General features: G+C 40.3%; 3 protein-coding genes across 6 annotated transcripts in view; all 3 read left to right on the top strand.

The window, feature by feature from the left end:
• The window catches only part of LOC103389529 (histone deacetylase 4), a 60,739-nt gene extending 54,324 nt beyond the window's left edge, over window positions 1-6,415 (top strand). The window contains exons 22-26 of one of the 3 annotated variants that reach the window (XM_025062213.1): window positions 391-509; window positions 592-725; window positions 1,402-1,486; window positions 1,560-1,704; window positions 3,140-6,415. In XM_025062213.1, the coding sequence (XP_024917981.1) occupies window positions 391-509; window positions 592-725; window positions 1,402-1,486; window positions 1,560-1,704; window positions 3,140-3,182 (526 nt within the window). In that variant the 3' untranslated portion in view covers window positions 3,183-6,415. The remainder of the gene's footprint in view (window positions 1-390; window positions 510-591; window positions 726-1,401; window positions 1,487-1,559; window positions 1,705-3,139) is intronic. The other 2 variants (XM_017038992.2, XM_008324971.3) reach the window with 2 other exon arrangements.
• A 1,737-nt stretch (window positions 6,416-8,152) lies between these two features.
• LOC103389530 (ribose-phosphate pyrophosphokinase 2) lies at window positions 8,153-16,501 on the top strand. 2 transcript variants are annotated; one of them, XM_008324972.3, is made up of 7 exons: window positions 8,153-8,498; window positions 12,629-12,815; window positions 13,745-13,843; window positions 14,674-14,798; window positions 14,899-15,072; window positions 15,155-15,314; window positions 15,546-16,501. In XM_008324972.3, the coding sequence occupies exons 1-7, from the start codon at window positions 8,377-8,379 to the stop codon at window positions 15,636-15,638; spliced, it is 960 nt and encodes a 319-aa protein (XP_008323194.1). In that variant the 5' UTR covers window positions 8,153-8,376; the 3' UTR covers window positions 15,639-16,501. The 2 variants fall into 2 exon arrangements, with proteins under 2 accessions (XP_008323194.1, XP_008323195.1); XM_008324973.3 differs by having other exon boundaries at window positions 8,160-8,498; window positions 12,629-12,812.
• A 1,460-nt stretch (window positions 16,502-17,961) lies between these two features.
• Window positions 17,962-20,785, top strand: LOC103389531 (thymosin beta-4). Its single transcript, XM_008324975.3, has 3 exons — window positions 17,962-18,115; window positions 19,228-19,343; window positions 19,923-20,785. The coding sequence occupies exons 2-3, from the start codon at window positions 19,244-19,246 to the stop codon at window positions 19,955-19,957; spliced, it is 135 nt and encodes a 44-aa protein (XP_008323197.1). The 5' UTR covers window positions 17,962-18,115; window positions 19,228-19,243; the 3' UTR covers window positions 19,958-20,785.
• The last annotated feature ends 2,601 nt before the right edge of the window (window positions 20,786-23,386 follow it).

Raw genomic sequence — 23,386 nt, 5'->3', positions numbered from 1 at the left:
CTTTACACTGCTCTTAAATTTCAATGTCCTGAAAGTTTCTCCCACTGTAAGCTGCAGCGCACTCAAACATCCCTGTATCTGTTCCTTAAACAAGACTAACTGCACATTTGTCACTGCAAACAGTGAAAAATGGTGTCGATGTCTTGTTTAGTCCATCATCAAAACAAAGCTACCAAATTGACTCCTACCTGGGAAAGACCCATCCTGCTAAGGATTAAAACTGAGAAGTTGGAAGACGGTCTTCGTAGTAATTCTGCAGTAAAACATGAATTCTTCTGCGGGGAAACTCTACTCCGAGTCATAAAACAGATAATAATCTTTTACATTCAGCCACCGGCTATTAAAGTGTCTAATTTATAATACTCGTATACCTCTGATTCTCATTCACAGGTCAGTGGTGATGCCCATAGCCAATGAGTTCGCTCCAGACATCGTTCTGGTCTCCTCAGGCTTTGACGCTGTCGAGGGACATCCTCCGCCACTAGGAGGCTACACTCTGACGTCCAAATGTGAGTAGAAGATACTCCGTACTGCACAGGAGCAGGTAGTAAAGGTGCATACTCACCGTTCTTCCTTTTCCTGCCCGTTGAGGTTTCGGACATCTGACAAGGCAGCTCATGACCCTGGCTGGAGGTCGTGTAGTGCTGGCTCTGGAGGGAGGTCACGACCTCACTGCCATTTGCGACGCCTCGGAGACCTGTGTAGCCGCCCTGCTCGGCCAAGAGGTGCAGAGATTGACGTTGTTGCTCATTGTTTTTGTTTGAAAGTATAAGGAAACGACAAACAAAATAAAATGAAAACCAACAAGAGGATATAAAGATATATTAAAAAAATAAAAGCATGTAAAAGACTAAAAACAACAACACGTGATGAAAGTATTTAAATATTCAGATATAATAAAAACATATATTGACAGAATGACAGAATGACTGTCGGTGTGACACTGACCATATGTGAGATGCAGCAATTCAACGTGCTGAAAATGCCCCAAGAATGATCTGTATATCTGTCATCAAGATCATAGAGGTCATTAGGTCAAGTCAAATTAGGTGCATATCCAAAATTCACGCCTCATCGGACTTGATGGAATGTTAGACGTGACGATGAAGTAAAAATTGTATGTACAGTTAGTATTACATTTATATTATACGAAGAATAGCAGACTTTCTGTTCAGTTTGTCATTGACTTTGTCAGGTACAGATACACACTGTACGTCAGGGTTCAGTTCCTATTTTTAAATATTGTTAAATCTCTATTTTCTAAAGGAAAAAAAACAGAACATTTTCTTTTCTCACACATGCCTCATCACTGGCCATTAAAACCTGCCCAGTGTTGGTTGAACTGATAAGAGTTACAGCCTGTGTTGACATTCTTTCTGTCTGTGTTTTCATTTCCTGCAGCTGGATCCACTGCCCAAGGCCGTCCTGGAGCAGAGGCCCAATGCCAACGCCGTCCGCTCCCTGGAGAAGGTTCTAGAGACTCACAGTGAGTATAGACGCTACAGAGGGTTTTTTTTTCTTTTCTTCCATCTATAAACTTGCTTCCACTCTTATCTCAGGTAAATACTGGCGCTGCGTGCACCGCAGCTCCTCACGACTGGGGCTGTCACTGCTGGAGGCCAAACAGGGAGACTCGGAGGAGGCGGAGGCCGTGAGCGCCATGGCCTCTCTGTCCGTGGCCAACAGCAGCGCCATCGAACACAGGTAGAAGGCTCTAAACGCCGGAGTACCTGTGTACATTTTTTGTAGAAGTGCTCCCCCTGTGGTCCCTCCTGTGACAACGCAGACTGTAGTGTTGAAGAGTTCATCCAGTTCACTGCATTTGAACTGTTTTCAAGGGTTTACAGAACTTGAAAAGCAATCGACATTTTTATGCATTTCAAGTCAAATTACACAGTGAAAGAGAGGAGGAGATGACCAGATATGTAGCAAAAATAATAAATCATTTTGAAATAAAAATAAAGCTTGTCCAAAAACGGGTAAAAAGAAAGTGATCTAAAAAAAAAAGAAGAAAACAGGTCCAATTTAAACATTACAAAAGATACAACCAGAATGAGTGAAAAAATATATATATAAAAAGCTAAATATTTGTAAGGAATTTGAAATATGCCAAAGGTGGGAGAAAGTACATGAAAGATCATGTGACCTGTGCAAATATCACAACACATACAGTAGCAAGAAAAACAGAAGAGACTGAGATGAAACCCTTTGGACACCACTGAGCTGAAGCTGCTGAAAATGAAATGTAAAGATGGAGACACTGCAGTTTGGAGGCACAGAGTTGTGAGTGAAAGTTGAAGACAAGATAATGTGTGTCACCGTGGCAGATTAGCATGAGGACGAAGTCCAGGAGGGTCAGAAGGGTCACACATGTAAAAGTACAGGACACACTGCACACAAACTACAGGTCAGCCCGTGTTTGTGTAGAGGTCACTGCTTTGAAGGGTTCTACATGAAAACATCTTTAGGTCATTCTGTCAGATGTGTCCCAAAAAAGTTGGTGCTTTTTCAAACATCACAGTCAAATCTTGGATCTGTTGAGTTTTAAAATCAGAGGAAGAACACGGTGATACTTGAAGGGACCAACAAACCTCTGTATGATTATCAAATTTATATCAATAGATTCAAAGTTGGGACAGAGGCAGGTTCAGCTCTGAGTCACAGTTCCAGAATAATCCAAGAGAGTCCTCCGTTTATGGCGTTTCATGGTCACGACGCCATTTCCCATAACTTTTTAAAGAAAGTTTTAAAGTTGATGTCTTTATGTCCTAGATCATTGTTTCCCAAAGACTGGGTCACGACCCTCAGGTGGGTCGCAAGAGGTTTTTTTTTTGGGTCATCTCGCATCAAGTTTCACAGGAGTTTACGAATAATATCTATTGACTTGGGTCACAAAGGTTTGTGACTTTTTAAATATGGGCCCTCAGATAAAAAAGGAACCACCAAAGGAACAGAACTCCTTAGAAGTTCTTTGGAAGATTGTTGTTGACAGGAGCTAACGTCACACATTTAGCAGCAGTTTCTGCCCATGTTCTCTACACATAGTTTACTCCTGACTTTAGTTTTCAAGTTTTCAGATTATGTTATTTAGGAAATGTACCAACTGAATTTGTAAACATTTGTGTCTTGATGATGTCAGCAGACAGGAGGAGGAGCCAATGGAGGAGGAGGAGCCACTGTAACATCAAAAGAGGACAGGAGTTTTTCACACTGTAAGCATTGACCTCTTGGGAGAGAACGAAGCCTCTTTGAGCTGCGAGGAGTCTCGACTCAAGCCTTCATTTAGTCCCCCTTAACTCCCACTTACCACGTTGGTCACCTTGATTGGCAGCCGAACGGAGGGGGAGGAAAGATAATGGGGTGGGCTCAGCCTCGGAGCAGGGAGCCAATCAGGAGACGGAGGACTGAATTAGAAAAAATTAAATGATTAAAGACAGGAGCATCGTGGCTTTGGCCACGCCCACTCTGAGAGACTTTTTTTCTGTCAGCCTTCACACCGGGACGTTAGCCCCCTACGGCTAACAGTTGTCCATGGACACGAGCTAGTGAATTTGGAGCTCGGATTTCCGTCTTAGGAAAAGTGCGGGGACACCTGTGTGAAGACACGTATGGTGCTTAGTGCAGCTGCCCTCCGACTACACACACCTACACATACACACAAATACGAACATGTATGGACAACAGGGACGGCACATTCCCAGTTCGGGAATCTTCTTTCCTCAACATGTTCTGCCCCTTTTCAAAATAAGGGCTTCGACGAGGACATTTTAACAAAATGTGTTTACTGTGGACTATTTTTAACGGAGATCCAACTGGGCCACATTGTTTTTGTTATTGTTGATGTTGTTGTTGGTGTTGTTGTTATCGTTGTTGTTGTTGTTGATAATGACGGCTGGCCAGTTAAAGGAGGAGTGCCTTTGAGGATGGTCCACTGGATTTCAGGATTGTTTCAGGAATTATAAAAAGAAGAGATTGCCTTAAGTTATGACGAATCAAGACGAGAGGAGAGTTTGTCACGAAGACGTCGGGAGGGGGAAGAAAGACTTTTAAACCAAGCCAACAATCTTTTCAGCATGTTTACCAGGACGGCGATGGAGGAGACCTTTGTCTCTCTGACAGCCTCTCGAAGGGTTGACTTTACTTTAGGATGGAACTATTTTTAAGATTTGTTGAGGTAGTTGCCAGCTTTGGTAGGTTAAAAATAAACGCCTGCAAACACGGTGAATGAGGTGAAAAACTATTGTAGCCTCCCTTTAATCCACGTAGAGCATGCGTTTGAGCAGAAGTGAAGCCACGTTTCAATTTTTTTTTCGTTTATTCCTTTATTTTCCAAGAAAAAGCCACGTCAGAAAAGCCAAAGCATGCGTTCCTTGCATAAACCTTTTTCACTCCACTCTTCTCGTGCTGGTCCTTTTGAAATAAAAGGCACTCTTTAATGTTTACTGGTCAGCAGTGGAGCGAGTTGGCAACTACCTTTGGTTTATAAGTGTGGGCAAAAACACTATATATTTTAAAGGGCAGGAATCAAGTGTTGCCCTCTTTGTATCTACACACACATATATATATATATCTATATATATAGAAATGGATTTGACATCATCCATCCATTCACAGTGTCCACCTGATTTTTTTTTTTTTTACAATACGAGATTATTTTTCTAACTTTTTCCATGTGTACGTTTTTTTGTGTTTTTTTATCCGTTTTCTGGATAGATATAGGGCTGAAGTTTTACATTCCCTCCACCCAAAACCTTTCTTTCTTTCTTTCTTTCTTTCTTTCTTTCTTTCTTGTATTTTTCAAGGATCAACGAGCAGCACCATTTTTCTTTGTTTCCTTCATTTCTACACGGCTTTTTTACTGTGTTTTTCATCGGCTGTGTATTTATAAACGTGCACTGTTTATTGCAGATTTGTATATGGGGAAAAAATACCTTTATTATTGTACTCAAACTAACGACAGCTATATGTTATTGTGAGCAAAAAAAAATCATGCTATGGTGTATAATGTTACTCCATGAACGTCAACAGAAACGCAGCATATTTACTGTAACTGCACTGAAATGTGGTCATTGACACCTTTAAAAAAAAAAAAAACGTATCGATCACTTTGTTGCCTAACAGAAACGTTTTTCTCTCGCGCATGGACGATGTGCACTTACCTTTCAACTGTGACAAAACATGACATCCAAAAAAAGTACGAAAAAATGATGTTTTATTGTCTGTTTATGTAGCTCCGTGTGTCTGTTATTCTGTTGAGGAAAAGGAAAGAAAAGCTGGAGACATGGGTGTAAAAAAAGCAGGATAGTGGAAGCAGAATGTTTTACTTGGCTGGTGTCGCTCTTACACCGTGGCATTAGTGTCTTCCTCTTGCCTTTTCCTGCAAGAATCCAACCATTCCGTCCAAATGTTTTGGTTTAAAGTTCATATCATTTTAGGAAATGTGTAAAATGTAGGGATTTAGGTTGACGTTTATCCTCATGAAACAAACATTCCACTTGTTAATCTCTTCTCACTTTTTTTTAAATTTAATATCGTCTTTTTTTTTTACCGTCTGCTCGTGCAAACTTTTATCTCTGCATGGTTTGTGGTCAGCATGCCTGCTTGTCTGTGTAAGAAAAACTTGTATTTGCACAAAACGTAGAAGAAGAAAAAAAGGAAGAACACTGGAGGACTTTTTTAAAAAGCAAAAACGAAAAAAACCTCCCACAACGACTACGACGCCCCCTACTGTCCACTGCTAAAACTGCACCAGTGGGGATTCTTTTAAAATTCTTGTTTCTTCTCTGATGTCTATTTTTTTTTTTTTTTTTTTGTCCAACAAATCAGAGAAGTTTGACATCATTCTTCTCGAGCTCTTCTTTTTTGACGGACGCAGCACTTAAACGACACGTGTGTGGACTGTTTTTAGGAGAGAACATTTTAAAAATTCTCTGCCAAACTTTAACCACAGTCACACCTTGATGAAGACTCTCCCAAAGAATGTTCAAAGATTTTTAAACCATTAAAGAAGTGACGCTTTTTGACAAGAAAAGAAAAAAAAAACATTGGGTTTGATTGTCACGCCCACCAAGGCCAGTTCTATATATATATAAATATATACATATATATATAAATATATAAATATAACCACTGTGGCTCAAGAGCAATTCTTGGTTTACATGTAAATTAATTAAAAAAAGTTATTTTTTGTTTATTGTTTGTCTGTACTGATGATTAAAAAAACAAATGTTATCTTTCTTTGGGACCTACGCTTTGGACATTTCATCCCTGACATCGTCTATAAAATATATTTCTGAAAAATAAACCTGTGGTTGAGTTTCTCTTTATCTTTTCTTGTCTTTATAACCATACCTTTGCTAACATTTAGCCATCAGCTGTGCTGCTATTCAGCACCTCTTTGCACAAACATAAAGCTACAACACAATAGATTTGAAATACTTTTCATTTCATTTGTTGTCCTTTTTGCTAACTTAGTTTCAATACGTTGACAACACAACAGACCCAGACTAAATCTTTACTAAATCTATTTGTAGATCTCATATCTACCGGTAGCTTGCAAAAGAAAAAACTGGAAATCATAAGCAATTAAATAAAAAATCAATTTAATTATAGATGTAATTCTGTATATTAGGTGTTAATCACTGAGGCTAACGTAAGGACCACATAGGTGTTGAGTCATGTTGTACCACATAACCACAGCCAATCAGAGTAGTAATCAAGTCACTGTGGGCACTGTTGTTGTAAATGTTCTGCAAACGCTATTTAAATTCCTATAACCATCTCGTAGATGTTCAGGGGGTTAAAGGACAATATTACGAAAATACCTTCTGCTCTGTTAGTCGCAGATAAACATGATTATCTCACTGGTCAACTTATCAGTTGACTAAAACAACTGAGGAACATTTCAACAGCTGAGAGTCAAATCAATGGCCGGTACAATACCCTTTTAACTCCTCTGTTCCTTCTGACCACAGGAAGTCTGAAGCTCCGGGAGATGTACAAAGAGCGTGGAGTCTCAGCTGACTTGTCTCTGAGTGGAAAATCTAATAATGACACTCAATATCACAAGAGCTCACGCTGTAATTGAGGCAAAGTCCATGGCAGCAGCAGCAGAGGTGGTTTATCAGGTGACCTGTTTGTCAAACAGGACTGTGATGAACAAAAATCAGTCATGTATTTGTATCAGTGTTTGGTTGACACTGTACATAAAACAATTAATAACATCTATGGTCTTATTGAAGTGTTTTTACTGTTTATAATAAAGTGACTATAAATATAATAGTATTTATAATTGCATAAGCAAATAATAACCTTTGGCTAATTTCAATGTCCAACTTGGATTTCTTAGTATTTTTATTTTTAATTGTCTTGATAGAAGTTTTATGTGTGAAACATTTTGAATTTTTACTTTTTTTCACTTTGTTTTTTTTCTCTCAGTTTTAACATTTACAGCAACAACAACTAAGGAGATCTAAAGTTTAACTTTAAGATTTATTTTGTTATTCTTCTGGCTTTATTTACTTCTGGCCTACTTTTAATTATTTTTATTTTTAGCTAATTTACTATTATCAACTGATTTTAGGCATTTTACTAACTTCAAGCTAATGTGTATCTACATGTGGACCAACCTTTGGTCTTTATGGCTAATTTTTATAAATGTTGCTATCTCATAAGTTCTCATAAAACAATATTTTATAGGCTTTTATAATGTATTTTTAGAAGCTATTTCTCAACTAACAAAGTCATATTCTGTTCTGGGCAAAAGTATTCTAACTTTATTCGTAGTCTAATTCCTCTTATTTGCCAAACTTCTAGCCGTACTTAATCCACTCGGTTATGTTTTGACTGCTATACTTAGTCTGTCTTTCTCATACAAGTCTTAATGTGTGACATAACAGTCGCACGTCCCTTGGGGGACATTTGGCTTTAGAACCTCTCCTTTTATCACGCATCTAAAATGCAAAACAAAAGATAACGGAATTTGCACGAAGTATAAATGCGAGTTCTGCTCTAAAAAACGTAATAGTTGTCTGTTAATCCCAGGATACACGACTTGCTCGTGGTATTTGTTTAGAGCTTCTCTCGTCAGATGAGTTTGGACAGTCGTTGCGCAGTGTTGCTGCTGTTAGGGAACACGGATCTGTCCAATGAGGACGGATCTCTCCTCTTTACCCTACAAACATTGGCCTCTTATTTCCTCTCTGTCTGCGGCTCGGCTGCTGCTGCACCAGTGCGATGTTCGCTCTGCAACAATAACTAACCCGCTCCCCTCGTTTCTGTTCCCTTTCTTGGGGATACCGCTTGACAGACTTTCTTTTTATATTCTTTAATTTGCCATTTATTTTTCTTACCAACGCGGGCGATTTACTATTCAACATGCCGAACATCGTGCTTTTTAGCGGGAGCTCCCACCACGACCTGTCCCAGAAAGTGGCCGATCGCTTGGGTTTGGAGCTCGGGAAAGTGATCACCAAGAAGTTTAGCAACCAGGAGACATGGTGAGAGCACGATTTTACTTTTTGGTGTTTTGTCGTATGGTACGTGTTAGACGCTGCACATCGAACTTGTTCATGGTAGCGCCACGGAAGCTAACTGTAGTTTACGACTCCACGTGACTCGTTAGCCACATGTAAACACAGTAGGCTACAGAGTTAGCATGTGGCTAACGGATGCGCCGTATGCTGTCAAATTAAAGCCTCTTTATTTGGATTATTTGCGATATTTAGTTGGTTCTCGCGTGACCAGGTTTAGAAACAAGTAAAATAAAATTTAATTCTGTCATGAACAGCGTTGTTACAACGTGATGAAACCGTTTTGAACCGTTAACTATGTCATGATGGCTATGCTAGAAATGCTAACTTTTGTAAGTGGAGGAGGCCACTTTTTTTTTAGCTATGTTGCTACAGTGAAAGTGATTGGGACATAAATGGCGATATAACACGGCGAATAAAAAGTGTTGTGTAAAAAGACGAACAGGAAAGACTTGGTTTTGTCACGCTGTGAAGTTGAGTTAGAAGATGCACACTATATGAAGTGGAAACATTTTCAGGGGTTAACACAATATCACGTCACACCTGGACGTAAAGGCGGAATTTTTAATAAGTTTGAGCAGCTATTGGAAATAAACATACTTTTATTGTCGCAGGTATGGATTTGTTAGTACTACAGGTTCTACTGTACTCGGTGCACTTCAGAATAAAAAAAAAACTAGTAAGATGTTAAACACCCTTATGTCTGATTTATCCCCTTTTTGCTTCTGTTGGTAGTGTGTTTTGTTAATAGTCATTAGTACAACTATTGAGAAAGTTAGGATTATTTTAACCAGGTCATATACAAGACTGACAATACAGTTTTTAACTTGAATATAAATCAACATCTTTAGGATATTGCCAGAATTTGTCCAATATGTACATTTAAAAAATATAATGGAAGGCTATATTTAGCTTTTAGCCTACCAGTAGTATTATTTCTGCCACATACAGTCTACTGTGTGTCATACTGTATGTACTAAGGGCTATATACTAATTATGTAAACACTGGGCCCCAATAGTAAATGAATGTGTTTCTTTTGAGTAGTGTTTTGACCAGATGCAAAGCTAGATCCATAACCGTAACAGAGACCGGGGTCAGCCGAGTTGTTCGTAAGTGGATAATGCTAATGAATTACAGTTTGCCACAATTTGCACTAAGTGGTTACCTCTGGACACCCGCATATAGAGAGTTGTCCTATGAATCTGGTAAACCAGTATTTCTGGTGTTATGTCATTTGTAAAGTTGTGTTGTGGAGACAGTGGTGTTGGTAAACCTTCAAGACATTTGTAGAAAAAAGTCTTCTTACTGCTGCTTGACATGTTTGGTCTATTATGTTGGTTACTTTGGATCACATGCACTGCATATGGTCACATTTCTGCTGTTATTGGACTGTTCCCCACTGACATAATTAAGGTCAGGCAGCTTGTTTTAAACCTCCAACAGGACGGTATTCAGGTCTTTGTCCATGTTAACAGATTCTGTATTACAGTGTCCTGCAATTTGTCCGTTGCATTTTATCCGAGAAATTTTCCTATGGTGGTAAATGGGTCGTGATCCGTTTGTATTCTGGTTGACCTTCTCTCCCGCTGTTGGCTTGATCCACAGCACTCCATGCCGAGAATACTGTTGATCAGTCTTGTGGTGGTTTTCTCTCCAGGGAAAGCAGCTGTTTGGGTGACACATGTTGCAAAACAAAAATTATTTTCACACTCCTCCACTAATGGGGGAGGTGGGAGCAGTATACTGATAACAGATCTTCTCACAGTTCTGCTGCAGACTTTGTCAGGTGATGGAGGGTGAGATGGTGGGAGTAGAGTCCTGGGAATAAAATAGTTTATAGCTACGTTGATCATTTAGTAGAAGGAGAGACTAGAAATGCCATATGTTTAGCAGAAGGATTTTCTTTTGCATGAATTTCCTAAAAAAAATGTATTTACATAATTATAAAAATGTATTATTTTAAATTATTCAGAAAAGTATGTGGTGTCTACTTGTGAAGATTATTTTTAACATTAGTGCTGCCCCTTTGTCTAATATTTAATTTTTGTTATTTGTCAAATTCAATAATGACAGAGCTGCAATGAAAACCAAAAGCAGTAGTGACGTAGTAAAGTTAGATGAGTTTATCCTAAACTTAGAGAAAACTGAGCATCCTTGATGACAAATTGTCTTATTTGAAGAGGGAATGCAGGTGTTAAGTTTTCAAAGTGGAGTTTCAATAAAAAAAAAAAACAGAACTGGTGTAATAAGAACACTTGTATGGTGTACAGCTTCACTGAAGTGGTCAGAGATTGACCAAGAGAGATCACAAGTCTGGAAGTTAAATGTAGTTCTTGTTTGTGTATGGTTACATTTAAAAGATTTACATAATCATATGTATTTAAAGATTATACAGATTCTACTGGCAAGTAGAGAATGTACAACATGACAAACTCATCAACCCACTGGTCACCAGTTGAAAGGGCTGTGGTGTCTCCACAAAAATCACATTTTATAAATATTGCTGCTGTCCCTTTTTATGGCTCCATAGATGCTGCAAATCAGGAGTGATAATAGTTTCTCCAAAACAGTCGCTATGTTACAAAGCTGCTGATGGTCAGTTCTGTAGAATTCTTAACCCCATTCTTTAACCTCGCAGCAAAAAATCTCAGCGCCTTGAGATTGCTGAAGAGTTCAACAGTGTGCTGGAGGTGCACGGGCCTACACAGCAACTCCTACATTTTTAGACACATCTGCCCACGACCGAGTGGTGCTTCTGAAAAGTCATGATTATGGTTTGATTATTAAGCTCTATTTTAAATCCTTCAGGTTTTCTACAGTGCAATTCCCTTCCTTAGATTTTACAGTAAGACTAAGTTCTTTCTATAAGGGATTATGAAAATAGACATAAAACAGCGCCTCCTGTGTTGTTTCATAGAGATTTCATACAATTTTTATTTTTTACTCTGTCGCGGGCGTGTAAGAGCTGTGGTTTTCCTTCAGTGACAACTGAATCGTCTGGTGGTCATCTGCAGAAGAGACGAGTTCCACACACAGTTCATAGTTTGTGTGTAAGTGACCTTTTCTGCGAGGGTTCAAAAATGTGTTACATTTAGAGGGCGCCCTTTTTATTCCTCTGTTCTCCTGTCCTAGATGCATGCAGGAGAAGAGAGAGAATGAATGCACATGTATTTTGCTCAGCTTTCATAACTTCATTTGATGGATGTAAACTTGGCATCCAGGCTGGGTTATAAACGTGAATGTTTATACATTTTTACTTCTGTATTAGTGTAATTTAAGGTTGGAGTACTGTCACCATTCTGTGTCAATATCTCAATTTATATGTAATACCTCATCCCCATGTTTTCCTGGCCCCCTAGTGGTGGTCCCAGGACTAATAAAATCTGACATTTTGTGCCAGGAAAGGCATTTAGTAGAGAAGCTGCCAGGTATTGGGCAGATATTTGATGGCAACATTGGTCTTTCAGCATATTGCTGCATTATGAGCAAGTGACAAAGAAACAGGAAGTGACTTGATGCATTCAACTATGGCCTTAAATGGTGTCTGACCCCCCCCCCCCCCCCCCCCCCCCCCCCCCCCCCCCCCCCCCCAGCCTTTATTTTCTGCAGTTGTGCCAGTTATTTGTAAGTCATTGTCATACTGGGTTTAAATGACCTTACAATAATTGTAATCAAATTTGACAATATTGTAGCATTTTAAAATATTCTAAAATCACATCTTTATTAATATTGTGTGGCAAATCAGTACTTGGTACAATAACATGAAGTCACCCACATGTGTAAAAGTGTTCAGTAATCTCTGCTGTTTACACCCAGAGAGTTGGTCATGGAGGATTACACAGGATTACGTCATCACAGCATGCACAAAAAAGCCGTTACACTTTTCCTCCTGGTGGCGTAGATCAGTATGTGCCATCTGCCCATATAAAAACTACATGCAAGATCCAGAGGAAATGACTTCAGACAGAAGCAACAGCTATGCATGAAGACATTTTACCTGAATCATTTAACCTGTTGAAGGAACCAAAGCTTTGAGCCTCTTCAAGTCACAGTGTTATGTTCTGTATTAAGCCCTGGGTCTTCTGTCTGTGCACAGTGTGGAAATTGGGGAGAGCGTCCGTGGCGAAGACGTCTACATCGTGCAGAGCGGCTGCGGTGAGATCAACGACAACCTGATGGAGCTGCTGATCATGATCAACGCCTGCAAGATTGCGTCCTCGTCCCGCGTCACTGCGGTCATACCTTGCTTCCCCTACGCCAGGCAGGACAAGAAAGACAAGGTAGTAAGTCTGCATTACTTGCTTATCAAAATGTGGTTTTGGATGCACTTCATCAAAGAAGAAATATTAAAGAGCAGCGTCTCATCTGAATGAATACCAAACTGTTGGTCGTAAACAGCAACACTGCTGGTTGACATTTTAACTCTCACCTGAGGCATGTATTAATGAGAAACAGCACCTGAGTGTTAGCATAGCATACCAGCATGCAGGTCAACAAACTGCTTCATCTTGTCAGTCATTGTCATTGTCTCGATTCAGGCTACAGTGTTCTGTGTGACATCAGCTCAGGTCCACACACCGACGGCCAAGAAAAATAAGTAGATTTTGTTTTGACCCTGGGGGAAAGTTTTGAACATTGAGTGACTTTCCCTGGCGGTCCTTCACCTCAGTCTGTACATGTACATGCAGTCAGTATGCAGTACATTCCACAGAAACGTCTCACTTTCCTCACATGTTGGTGAGTTGCTTGACTGGACTTTTGGAAAAAAAGAAAAAAGGTGTCGTGTTTAAAAGTCTCACCAGCTTGACTTTCTGTGCTTCATAAACTTTTGCGACGTCTTGACGTCAAATGTTCCGCTACTTTGAATTGTTCTTCAACCAACACTTGTGTCGTTTGCAAAAAAGGACATGTTTGAAAAGAAAACATTATTTGTGCATTTCATGCCAGACCATCAGCTGAAAGATCATAGTGAGTTGGTAGTTGCTAACCGTTAGCCACAGAACACTGGGTTTGTTTAATGATAGATGGCTGTAAAAAAAAAAGAAAGAAATCTAGTCAAAAAGTTAGTTCTTTTTAGAAGTTTAGAGTTCTTTTAAAAGTTTCAGTCGAGTTGTGTCGCGCCATAGGTGAGGCAAGGCGAGGACCCCCTGTATGTCCTAACTCTGTACCCCCACGTCTCCTCTGAACTGATTCCCTTGATGTTTTCTGACAGAGTCGAGCTCCGATATCAGCCAAACTGGTGGCCAACATGCTGTCAGTGGCGGGAGCTGATCACATCATCACCATGGACCTGCACGCCTCACAGATACAGGTCAGTCAACAGTGCTGCTGCAGAAACTCCTCTGTAAGTGCAGCATACAGCCACTGGTGGTGCTGTTGAGCACTTTTAAATCACTTTTGTTTGTTTATCTTGCACAACCACAAGTCAACTAGGACTCTTGAATGGCTTAATGTCTTTGTTTTCCCTTTGTAAGGATCAACTTCAAAATGGTATGACTTGATATACCAAACGATAAACAGAAACCACATTTTGCCTGTGAAAAAAAACCAACCCACACACACCTGTAACCTTAGTCCAGTTGTTGACCTAACAGGTGCAGGGAAACTAAAATAATTATTAACTTTATTCTTCAGCTGCTTGAAAAGAAGGAAGGTGAACTACTTGTCATTGTGACCTCTGCATTAAAACCTATCACCAAAGTGAGCAGGTAGTTTAAGCGCCCCGGGGAGCAGACTTGGCAGCTGGTGGACTCAAACCTGAAACCATCCGGATCCAACTCTTCCTTGCTTCCTTAACCACCAAGCCACCACTGCCTCAGTGCTTCTAAAGGATGAATATTACAGTGGTGCCTCTTTTTGAACTTACTGATAAATCGAGAAATAAATAATAAATAAAACAACAAAAAGTAGTCTAAAAAATAGTTTTGTTTATTATCATTTATTACAAAAAACAATTCCCTGTGCATAATAATTAAGCCAAGAATCTGAACTCATGTTCTTAACCAGGTCATTGAATCTACCATATGTTGCTTTTATTGGAGCTAATGTAACAGCTCCCTCATCGGTTGGTCCAACAATGTTTAGGTTCGTTTGTTCCAGCACATTGAAAATTTTTTTTACTTTTATTTCTCCATAACAAAGGGCTTTTTCGACATCGCTGTGGACAACCTGTACGCAGAGCCTGCAGTCCTGCAGTGGATCAGAGAAAACATTCCAGAGTGGAAGAACTGCATCATTGTGTCTCCAGACGCAGGTGGAGCCAAACGGTGAGTTAGTGGCACACATGCTCGTGCTGTTGGATGCACAGGTTTATATAACCACAGGGGTAGGGTTTTCATGTGTAATTCTGTCTCTTGTCCCCTGCAGTGTGACGTCCATTGCTGACCGTCTCAATGTGGACTTCGCCCTCATCCACAAAGAGAGGAAGAAGGCCAACGAGGTGGACCGCATGGTGCTGGTGGGCGACGTCAAGGACCGTGTAGCCATCCTTGTGGACGACATGGCCGACACCTGCGGCACTATCTGCCACGCTGCAGACAAGTCCGTGTCTTTGAGCTTGAAGGTTGAATTTTAGTTAACAGATGTAGCATTTTCCAACTTCTCGTGTGTTTTTATCATTTAGGCTCATTGACGCCGGAGCGGTCAAGGTCTACGCCATTCTCACTCATGGAATCTTCTCCGGCCCTGCCATCTCCCGCATTAATAACGCTCCCTTTGAAGCCGTGGTGGTGACCAACACCATCCCACAGGAGGAAAAGATGAAGGCATGCCCAAAAATACAGGTACATATTTATTGTTGTCAAACCTTTAGTTATTCTACCTAGCCAGTAATTGTTCTAGCTAACTTGATGCCATAATTGCTAAATGATCACATACCTAGCCTTTTAAAGTTAGTGTGGCTCATCTTTAAGTTACTGTAGTGTAAAATTCAGAGCCAAAAAATATTCTTTTAATTTGATGAAACACTAGAGGGAGCTGCTTGATTTCTAACACTTGTTATTGTTGTTCTCCAGGTCATCGATATCTCTATGATCCTGGCGGAGGCCATCAGAAGAACCCACAATGGCGAGTCAGTTTCCTACCTCTTCAGCCACGTACCGTTGTAAGGACCAAGTGTGTGGACCATTTCAGCTTTCTCTCTGTGTGTCAGCTACTATGGCCTTCAGGAGGTGACTATTAAAAGTCTCTCCAACAAATCTCTGCTCTGGACATTTATAAAATGTCACTTCCTCTTCTGAAGACCAGCTTTTGTATTTATGTTCATCTATTTGCCTCGTTTTGTTTCTTATTTTTTCCTTTCCATTACAGCAGGGGGGCCTCGTCTTCACTGTAACCAAAGGGCATGTCATGTATTAACATGTTTGTGTTATTTGAACCCGTTTTTCAAAGTATCAAGCATTCCACTGGGAGATGTGGTTTGAATTTTCTTGGCTACTTCTGTTTGGGGAAAGTAATAAGAATGACTTAAAAATGTTAGAAAAAATAGAACTCTGCTGAAAGGGTTAAAATAATAGGTGAAAACTAACAACAAGCCCTAAAACCTTTTGACCTTGATTGTAACGTTTGTTGACACACAACTGCACCACAAGTCAAATCATCTGCTTTGTTTTAATGAATGAATGGTCTGTTATCTTTTGCTTTGATCTGCTGCCACCTTTTGGTGGTAAATCTGTATGGCACCCTTACTCTTTATGTCTACTCAACTATTCCTAAACCTATTGACTCTCTAGATGGTCTCTTGGTAATGGATGTGAGGTTTTCTGGTGCTTTGTTCACCTTTAAAAAAAGGTCATAAAATAATTGAGCCTAAATGTTAAGATTGTCACAATCATTTAAATATAAATTCTGTCATTGTTGGTCACATTTGTTCTGGAAGCAGAGTGAAGAAATCACTGGTAAGAAAGCATGACTTTTTTTAATATGTAATGCTACAAACTTTTTCTTTGACAATAAAGCTTTGACAATAAGACACTGTCCCATTTGAGTGTATGTTATTGAAGTGACTGTCCTTTTATGCATTTTATACAACTAAAATGACCTATTTTTCAAATAAATCACTGGTTTTACGTCCTGTGAACAGACAACAGCAAAAAGGGTAACAAAAAAGCTGTGGGCCTAGAAAAGCTTAAAGTTGACCACAACTTCAGTACCCATTCTAATTGGCATTCATTAACATTTGGAAAAAAAACAATGGTTAAAATGTTGCTGTGAGCCCAATGTTAAGGTTATAGTTAGTTTGTGAGAAATAAACTGTGGCACAGTTATCTAGAAACTGAGTAAAAAAAGAAGTAGTCTAGAATGACTGAAGCCAGTGGAAAAAGGCCAAAATAGTCTGAAGTTGGCAACAACATTTTGGTTTTCAGCGAGCCCCTCAGTGTTTCGATAACGGTGATTAAGACGGACATTAACGGTGATTTAGAGGGAAAACAAAACTTTCCTCATGCATAAAAACATAATTCTATTGTAAAAACTCCATTGTAACAACCGAAATTACAACTGGAAGTAAAATCTTTAGGCAAGTATCCCCCCATGTCACTTCCGGTGCTCGTAGCTCTATAAAACTGCGATGTTGACATTATTCCTGAGGCACAGTGCTGAAAACGAACCCAGGTTTCTACACAAGGCTGTACAATTAATTATTTTGTATTTAATAAATATTTCTGTTGGCCGACAGAATCGACACCAACATAGCGGCATCGACTGAAAATGCAGGGCTGTATTTTAATCACGACGTCCGTTAGTCGTCCTCCAGAGGGCGCTCCTCTTGCACAAATCTGCATCTTCACGTGAGACGAATGATAATTGGCACTTTGGAGGAGCTTAAAAAATACTTTTTTTCGGTAGAAAACAAACAACACCAACAGAATTAATAATACGATAGCAACGAGTCAATAACCCCAGATATCTATATTTTTTAGATTAAATTCTCTCTATATGTTTTTTCCTAACGATTCAAATCATATCTCTAGTTTATCATTCTGTTTATCTATTTTTTTTATTTCCCCCTTTGTCTCTGTCTCTACATCTTTTTCTATACATTTTTTCAGTGCATTGATGTCTTCAGGTAATTATTTTATTTCCAAACAATTATATTTATATTTTCATGGATATTTCAATCTCTTTTGTACATATGTAACTGTTATATTACTCCCTAAATATTTGATACTGAAAAATGTGATACTTCCTTTGTTATGATCAACTACTTTTATATTTTCCCTTATTGTAATGACATCATTCGTCATTATTTGTATTAGTTTTATATTTTTAATGGTATTGTATTACATGTGTTTCAACTTATTTTTAACGACATTTTTTATAGCATGGCTTCTATATATAATACATTTAGATGAAATAACAGACTTTTAACCTCTGACCGCTTCACTGTGACGGGGTTTGGTTAAGCTCGTCAATATTTTGATTTAAATTCCACGGCATGTCTTTCCATTAGGGGGAGCAAGAGAGCCAGCTGATGATGTCACGGTCATTAGCATATTTCTGACTATAAGTAAGGCTTGCGCAGAGATCCTCCAGTACTACTGCGGCGCACGGAGTAGAGACTGTCCAGCCTTCAGCCTGTACCTCGGTAAGAACCTGCTCTCATTGTCTTTGTCCCCCAGTTACACTCACACACACACACACACACACACACCCACACACGCACACGCACACAATCTGAGTACCGTTAGAAAAGTGCCCGATTGTCGTGCCAAAGCAGAAACCAATAGACTTAAACCAAACAGTTTGTTTTACTTAAATTCTCACGATGATGTGAAGTGATCCAAGACGGTATCAAGGGACGTGACAGAAGACCACAGCCTGGCCGTGTGCACGCCCGCTCCATTGTGTGTGTGTGGGCGCGCGCACGCTCGTGCGTTACAGCGCTCTCATCTTTGTGATGCCGGAGTTGCAAGCGCCTGGTGCCGTTATTCAAAACAATGCCCGTGGTGCGTTCAGGACCCCGTCCTCCTCCTTTTTTCTGGCATTGAATGTTAAAGTGCGGAGCTGGACTTGGCTGTAGGTGGAGGATGAATGATCAGAAAACTGGGCGGTGGTTCCTGATGATGGCGCAACGAGGCTCGAGGGGAAGTGGCGTGTATGCAGGAAGAATGTGGACACAGTTTTCACCAAGTGGACAAACGATGGACACGACTAATGAAATATTTGAATATAATAGATCAGAATAAACCAACGCGGCACATTGTCCCCAGTCCGCACCGCCGCAGGAGGCGCATTGTTATGTAAATGTGAGAACGGATTCATGTGCATTGTGTGGAGCAGCATCTTCTGCCCCGGAGCTGCGTGTTGAATAACGGACTGCGTGCACACTCCCATCCGCCACCAGGCGAACAAAGGAGCCAGAGGGAGAAGTTCGATCTGCGGCTGCGCACTCAGCTCAACTAGTCAGATTTTTTTTTTCTTTTATGGTCACTGAGATTTTAGGCAACGCCCTTAGACTGATTACAAAGTCCCAGTGGACCATGTACCCCCTGGAGAAAAGTCTCATTTAAAATCATTAGGGATTTTACTGGTTTCAAGTACAGAACTGCACGTCACGTCCCAGCCATTTACACAGGATATGAGATTATTTAGACACAGGAAGATGTGGACTGGACCATACACACACACACACACACACGTACGGTAGCTTTTTCTGGTCGGCAGATGTTTCACCTTCCATTTCCTCAACTTCTCCAGACCTTAATCCGCAACCATGAGTGACAAGCCCGACGTCTCTGAGGTGGAAAAGTTTGACAAGAGCAAACTGAAGAAGACAGAGACCCAGGAGAAGAATCCTCTGCCAACGAAAGAAAGTAAGAGCTGCTGGATGTGTGGATGGTTAGAGAGTAAAAAAAAAAATCATAGAATAGCTGAAATAAATTCTAGTTTTTATAGTAAGTTTGGATAGTTACATTTGTCATAGGATATTATTGGCTTTGCAGACAATAGACAGATAAGTTGTTTATCTGTCTATATGTGTGAAAATGTTAAATACTCTTTTTTTGTATTTTTCTATCATATTATCTGATCTTTTATCTTTAAAAAAAATAATTTTGACTCAGAACAGAGGGGAGTGGTCGCTCACACGGTGTTTATACAGTTTGGCACTGATCTCAAGTGCAAACTTTTTTCCCTGCATCTTTTCCTGAGAACTGATGCAGTAGCAGTGAAATAGTAATAATGCCATAATGTAGCCTAATAATGTAACCTAATAATGTAGCCCAATAATGTAGCCTAATAATGTAACCTAATAATGTAGCCCAATAATGTAGCCCAATAATGTAGCCTAATAATGTAGCCTAGCCTCTGTGACTTGTGTGTGTGTGACAACTGTTACATCACTTTTGTTTCCTCACCGCCGTCTCCCTCTCCTCCCCCCTCTCTCTCCACAGTCATCGAACAGGAGAAGGCAGACACTAAGTCGTGAAGACCCTCCCTCCTCGTCATGCACTGTACACCCCACCACCACCCCCTTATTCTCCTCCCGCATTGCAATGTTTCTCAGTCACATTTTTTTTAGCTGTATAACTATGTAACCTGAAATTACGAAAACGACAAATGTAACCGAGCTGCTACACCGTCCCCTGCTGGACGGACAGTGAACTTCGTCCATCAGTGGAGTCCTCAAAACCCTTTCCCGCCATCACTGCGCCGACACTTGGGGAGATGCAGAGAAATTGTCTTCAGAGAGACGGAGGAGAAGGGATTTGAAGGTGTAAACGTCTTCGTTACCAACATGGACGTGCAGCGGAGAGGCCCACGGGAAGACGCGACACCGTGTCTTTGGAAACATCCAATTTCCTGTGCGGCTGCATTTTGCACCAAAGCCGAGTTGTCGAGCTTTTTTTTGTTCTTGTTGATTTTCGTATTCTAATTTTTCGGAAATGCACAACTTTGTTTATACGCTGGCCAAAATATAAAGCCCCCTACAATAATTGACACTGTTTCTTTTTTTTAATTTTGTACGTACACAAAGTGAACAAAACAATGTAACCAGTACCATCCTAACCTTGAGATGCACAAAGGGAGCTTATTTACGGTTGAACTGTTTCGTTTGTCTCTTAATTATTAAAAAAGAGGGGAAAAAACCAGAAGGAAAAACATCAGTGATTCAGTCAGTGTGTTGGACTTCAACCGTAGATCAAGATTCTTCTGTAAAAGTCCCAGTTGTCATGTTACTCTGCCACAAACCATTGCCAGAAATGGTCAAAAATGTCAGATGTTGTAATAAAAAAGAATTTGTTACAAAAAAGAAGTGTTCTGTAGAGTTCTTCCACACACACACACACACACACACATATTTGAACTGGTATCCACCTTATTCAGAGAACTTGGCAGTTCATGGTAAATATTTCAGCTTCTATTTCCATCGTTATTCATTTGGATCGACTTTCACTTCAATAACTGAGCATTTGTACAGGAACAAAAGAACAAACTGTAAAAAATACACAGAATATTTGTAATAGTCACTCATTAAAATACTAAGAAATAAGCCTAGAAATATCTGAGGCGATTAAATAAATTAAACGAACTTGACGATGCCCTCGGAGAAATAATTCAAAGTGTGAAAAGTGTTGCAGTGATGTTTAAAGTCAAACAAGTGATACTCACTTGTCCAAACACGTTTAAATTCACAGAATTCCTTCACATTATTGAGACTTTGTGCAATGAATTGCCAGCCCAGGTAGTGTGCAGATATGGGCTCAGTGTTCAGCACCAGGTGAAGACGTTAGCTCTGTGAGCCACTCATGTTATTTTAGACCACTGATACTGACTGAATCAAAGTCAGCAAACAGGAGTGGACCACTCACATGTACCACTTTTCAACACCTTATGTGGGCCACATGACACAGTCTAAATTTGTCATTTTTTTTAAAGATATGTTGTAGGAAGTTACTTTAAGTTTACGACTCCAACTATACGTCTTTGACCCCAAATAAACAAAAGACTCGATCTTGATCTGTACACATTCTGGTTGTAGTCTCTCTCGTTTACTCTTCATAAAGTTTTCTCACAGCTTCACTTAGACAACTTTAGAAAATGAGGCGTCGATACATCAGGACTCCAGCCTCAGCTCCAGAGCAGGAGACTGGGTTATGGAAATGAAACTGCAACTCTGAGAGGCTACTTCCTGTCAGAGCTGATGACGGCCAGGCCCAGTTTAAGATGATTGCTGATTGTTTCACTGAAACTTGAACCCTGGAGCAAAAGAGCCATATAATCCAGGACGGAGATTAGGTTTGTGTTTAAACAGCTCTTGTCGTAAAGTGACTTAACTCAAGGCGCAGCCTCCTCGTTTCAAGGCTAATGGCAGGGTGTCTGTTTGAGGGGTGGTCTCAGGTCCGAACGTCTGATTATACTGTGGGACGGGACTGTCTGTTTGAAAAAAATAGAATTTACGAACCGTTCACTCTCCTGTTGAAACCTATTAAACCATGAGAGTCAGTCACTTTAACTGGAACAGTTAATGTATAGCTGGAAAAACACGTTGGTTTCTAATGGTGATTTAAACAGATATTATCAGAGAACAACAGCACAGCTTTTATATCTAATCTACCTGCTACAGAGCTGCACATACTCCTGTATCCAGTGGGATTAAAAATCACATTTTGTTTTTCATGAAATTTGTTTCTGTTGATAGAAAATAAACACAAAGCTTTAGCTAGCTAGGGTTAGCTTAGCCTCTAGCTTATGGCAAAAATGCAGGTGTAAACTAAAGCTGTGTTCCTAAATGTTGCACAATGGTGACATTCTGGCACATGGATGTTGATGAAGGCAACACGGAGAGGTGGACTGGACACACACACCCAACTTTACGTTCTGTCGTAGTGGAGGGGAATTTATTTAGGGACATCACTGTTTATGTCACCATGAGCCTCATGTTGAGAGTCATTTTGTGTTAGGTCATGGATTAGCAGGATGATGGGCCTCCACCCTTGTGTGTGTGTGGAGTTAATCAGTGTCATCACAAACACCTGTGTCCCTGTCATCAGTCTCACTGGTGTCACCTGGTGGCCTGGCTGTGTGGGATCATGGTTCTGATGAGCTGCTCTTTGTTCCTGTGACCCAGTGAGTTTTAATGATTTGTTTTTTTGCACTTTGTAAATAAATCGTGCTGCCTGTTCACACCCATGGACAAACCAGTATCACACATTATAGGAGTGGGGAGTTAGTGATTGGACACAGAGTAAAAATAATATTTAAACATGATATTTATTAGGCGGTGCTTTGGCCCAGAGGCAATGTCTCTGTCATTGGTGTGGAACCCCAGGGTTCGAATCCCAGTTAGGGCGGTTGGTACCTTCCAGTGGACTCACCAGGAAGGTTCAGCGGAGCTGGTACGGTGCAGTGTGATCTGGGTGGTGGTCATGGAGACTGCTGCCCCCACGACCTGGTAACGGATAAGCAGCTGAAAATTGATGGATTTTTATTAGAAACTCAGAAGAACGTGAAGTGTGTGTTATCGCCTGTTTACAAAATTATAGTTTTTACAGACATTAATATTCTGAAAGTGTTCTTTCTAAACCATATTGTTCAGACACCTTTACTGGGAGGAGTCTGGTGTTTGGGTTAATGTACAACAATCAAACAGTGCTGCTTTAATCTGCTCTTTACTCTGAAAGTGTAGAGGTGGGCTGACATGCACTAATGTGTGGCATGGCTGCCACGCCCACTCCTTTCAGAGCCTAGAGACAAATGTGCATCAGCTGCTTGGATGAGCGGTGGCTTAGCGGACAGCGTGCCATGACCTAGAATAGGGTGTGGCCAGACAGGAGATTAACTCAGTCCTTCATCCCAAATTATCCACCATCCAGCCAACTAAGCCTTAATGACATTAGCATTTCATGACTGCCAA

This window comes from Cynoglossus semilaevis, chromosome 14, assembly GCF_000523025.1.
Source record: "Cynoglossus semilaevis isolate Cse_v1.0 chromosome 14, Cse_v1.0, whole genome shotgun sequence".
In the NCBI taxonomy this organism is placed as follows: domain Eukaryota; kingdom Metazoa; phylum Chordata; class Actinopteri; order Pleuronectiformes; family Cynoglossidae; genus Cynoglossus; species Cynoglossus semilaevis.
This window is presented reverse-complemented; position numbering and strand designations above follow the sequence as displayed.

Excerpts from the sequence above, each read along its gene's own strand:
- LOC103389531 (XM_008324975.3), top strand. The coding sequence starts at position 19,244 with ATGAGTGACAAGCCCGACGTCTCTGAGGTGGAAAAGTTTGACAAGAGC. Across the intron at positions 19,344-19,922 it reads TCCTCTGCCAACGAAAGAAA|TCATCGAACAGGAGAAGGCA; the intron begins GTAAGAGCTGCT and ends CTCTCTCCACAG.
- LOC103389530 (XM_008324972.3), top strand. The coding sequence starts at position 8,377 with ATGCCGAACATCGTGCTTTTTAGCGGGAGCTCCCACCACGACCTGTCC. Across the intron at positions 13,844-14,673 it reads TGCACGCCTCACAGATACAG|GGCTTTTTCGACATCGCTGT; the intron begins GTCAGTCAACAG and ends TCCATAACAAAG. Across the intron at positions 15,315-15,545 it reads AGGCATGCCCAAAAATACAG|GTCATCGATATCTCTATGAT; the intron begins GTACATATTTAT and ends GTTGTTCTCCAG.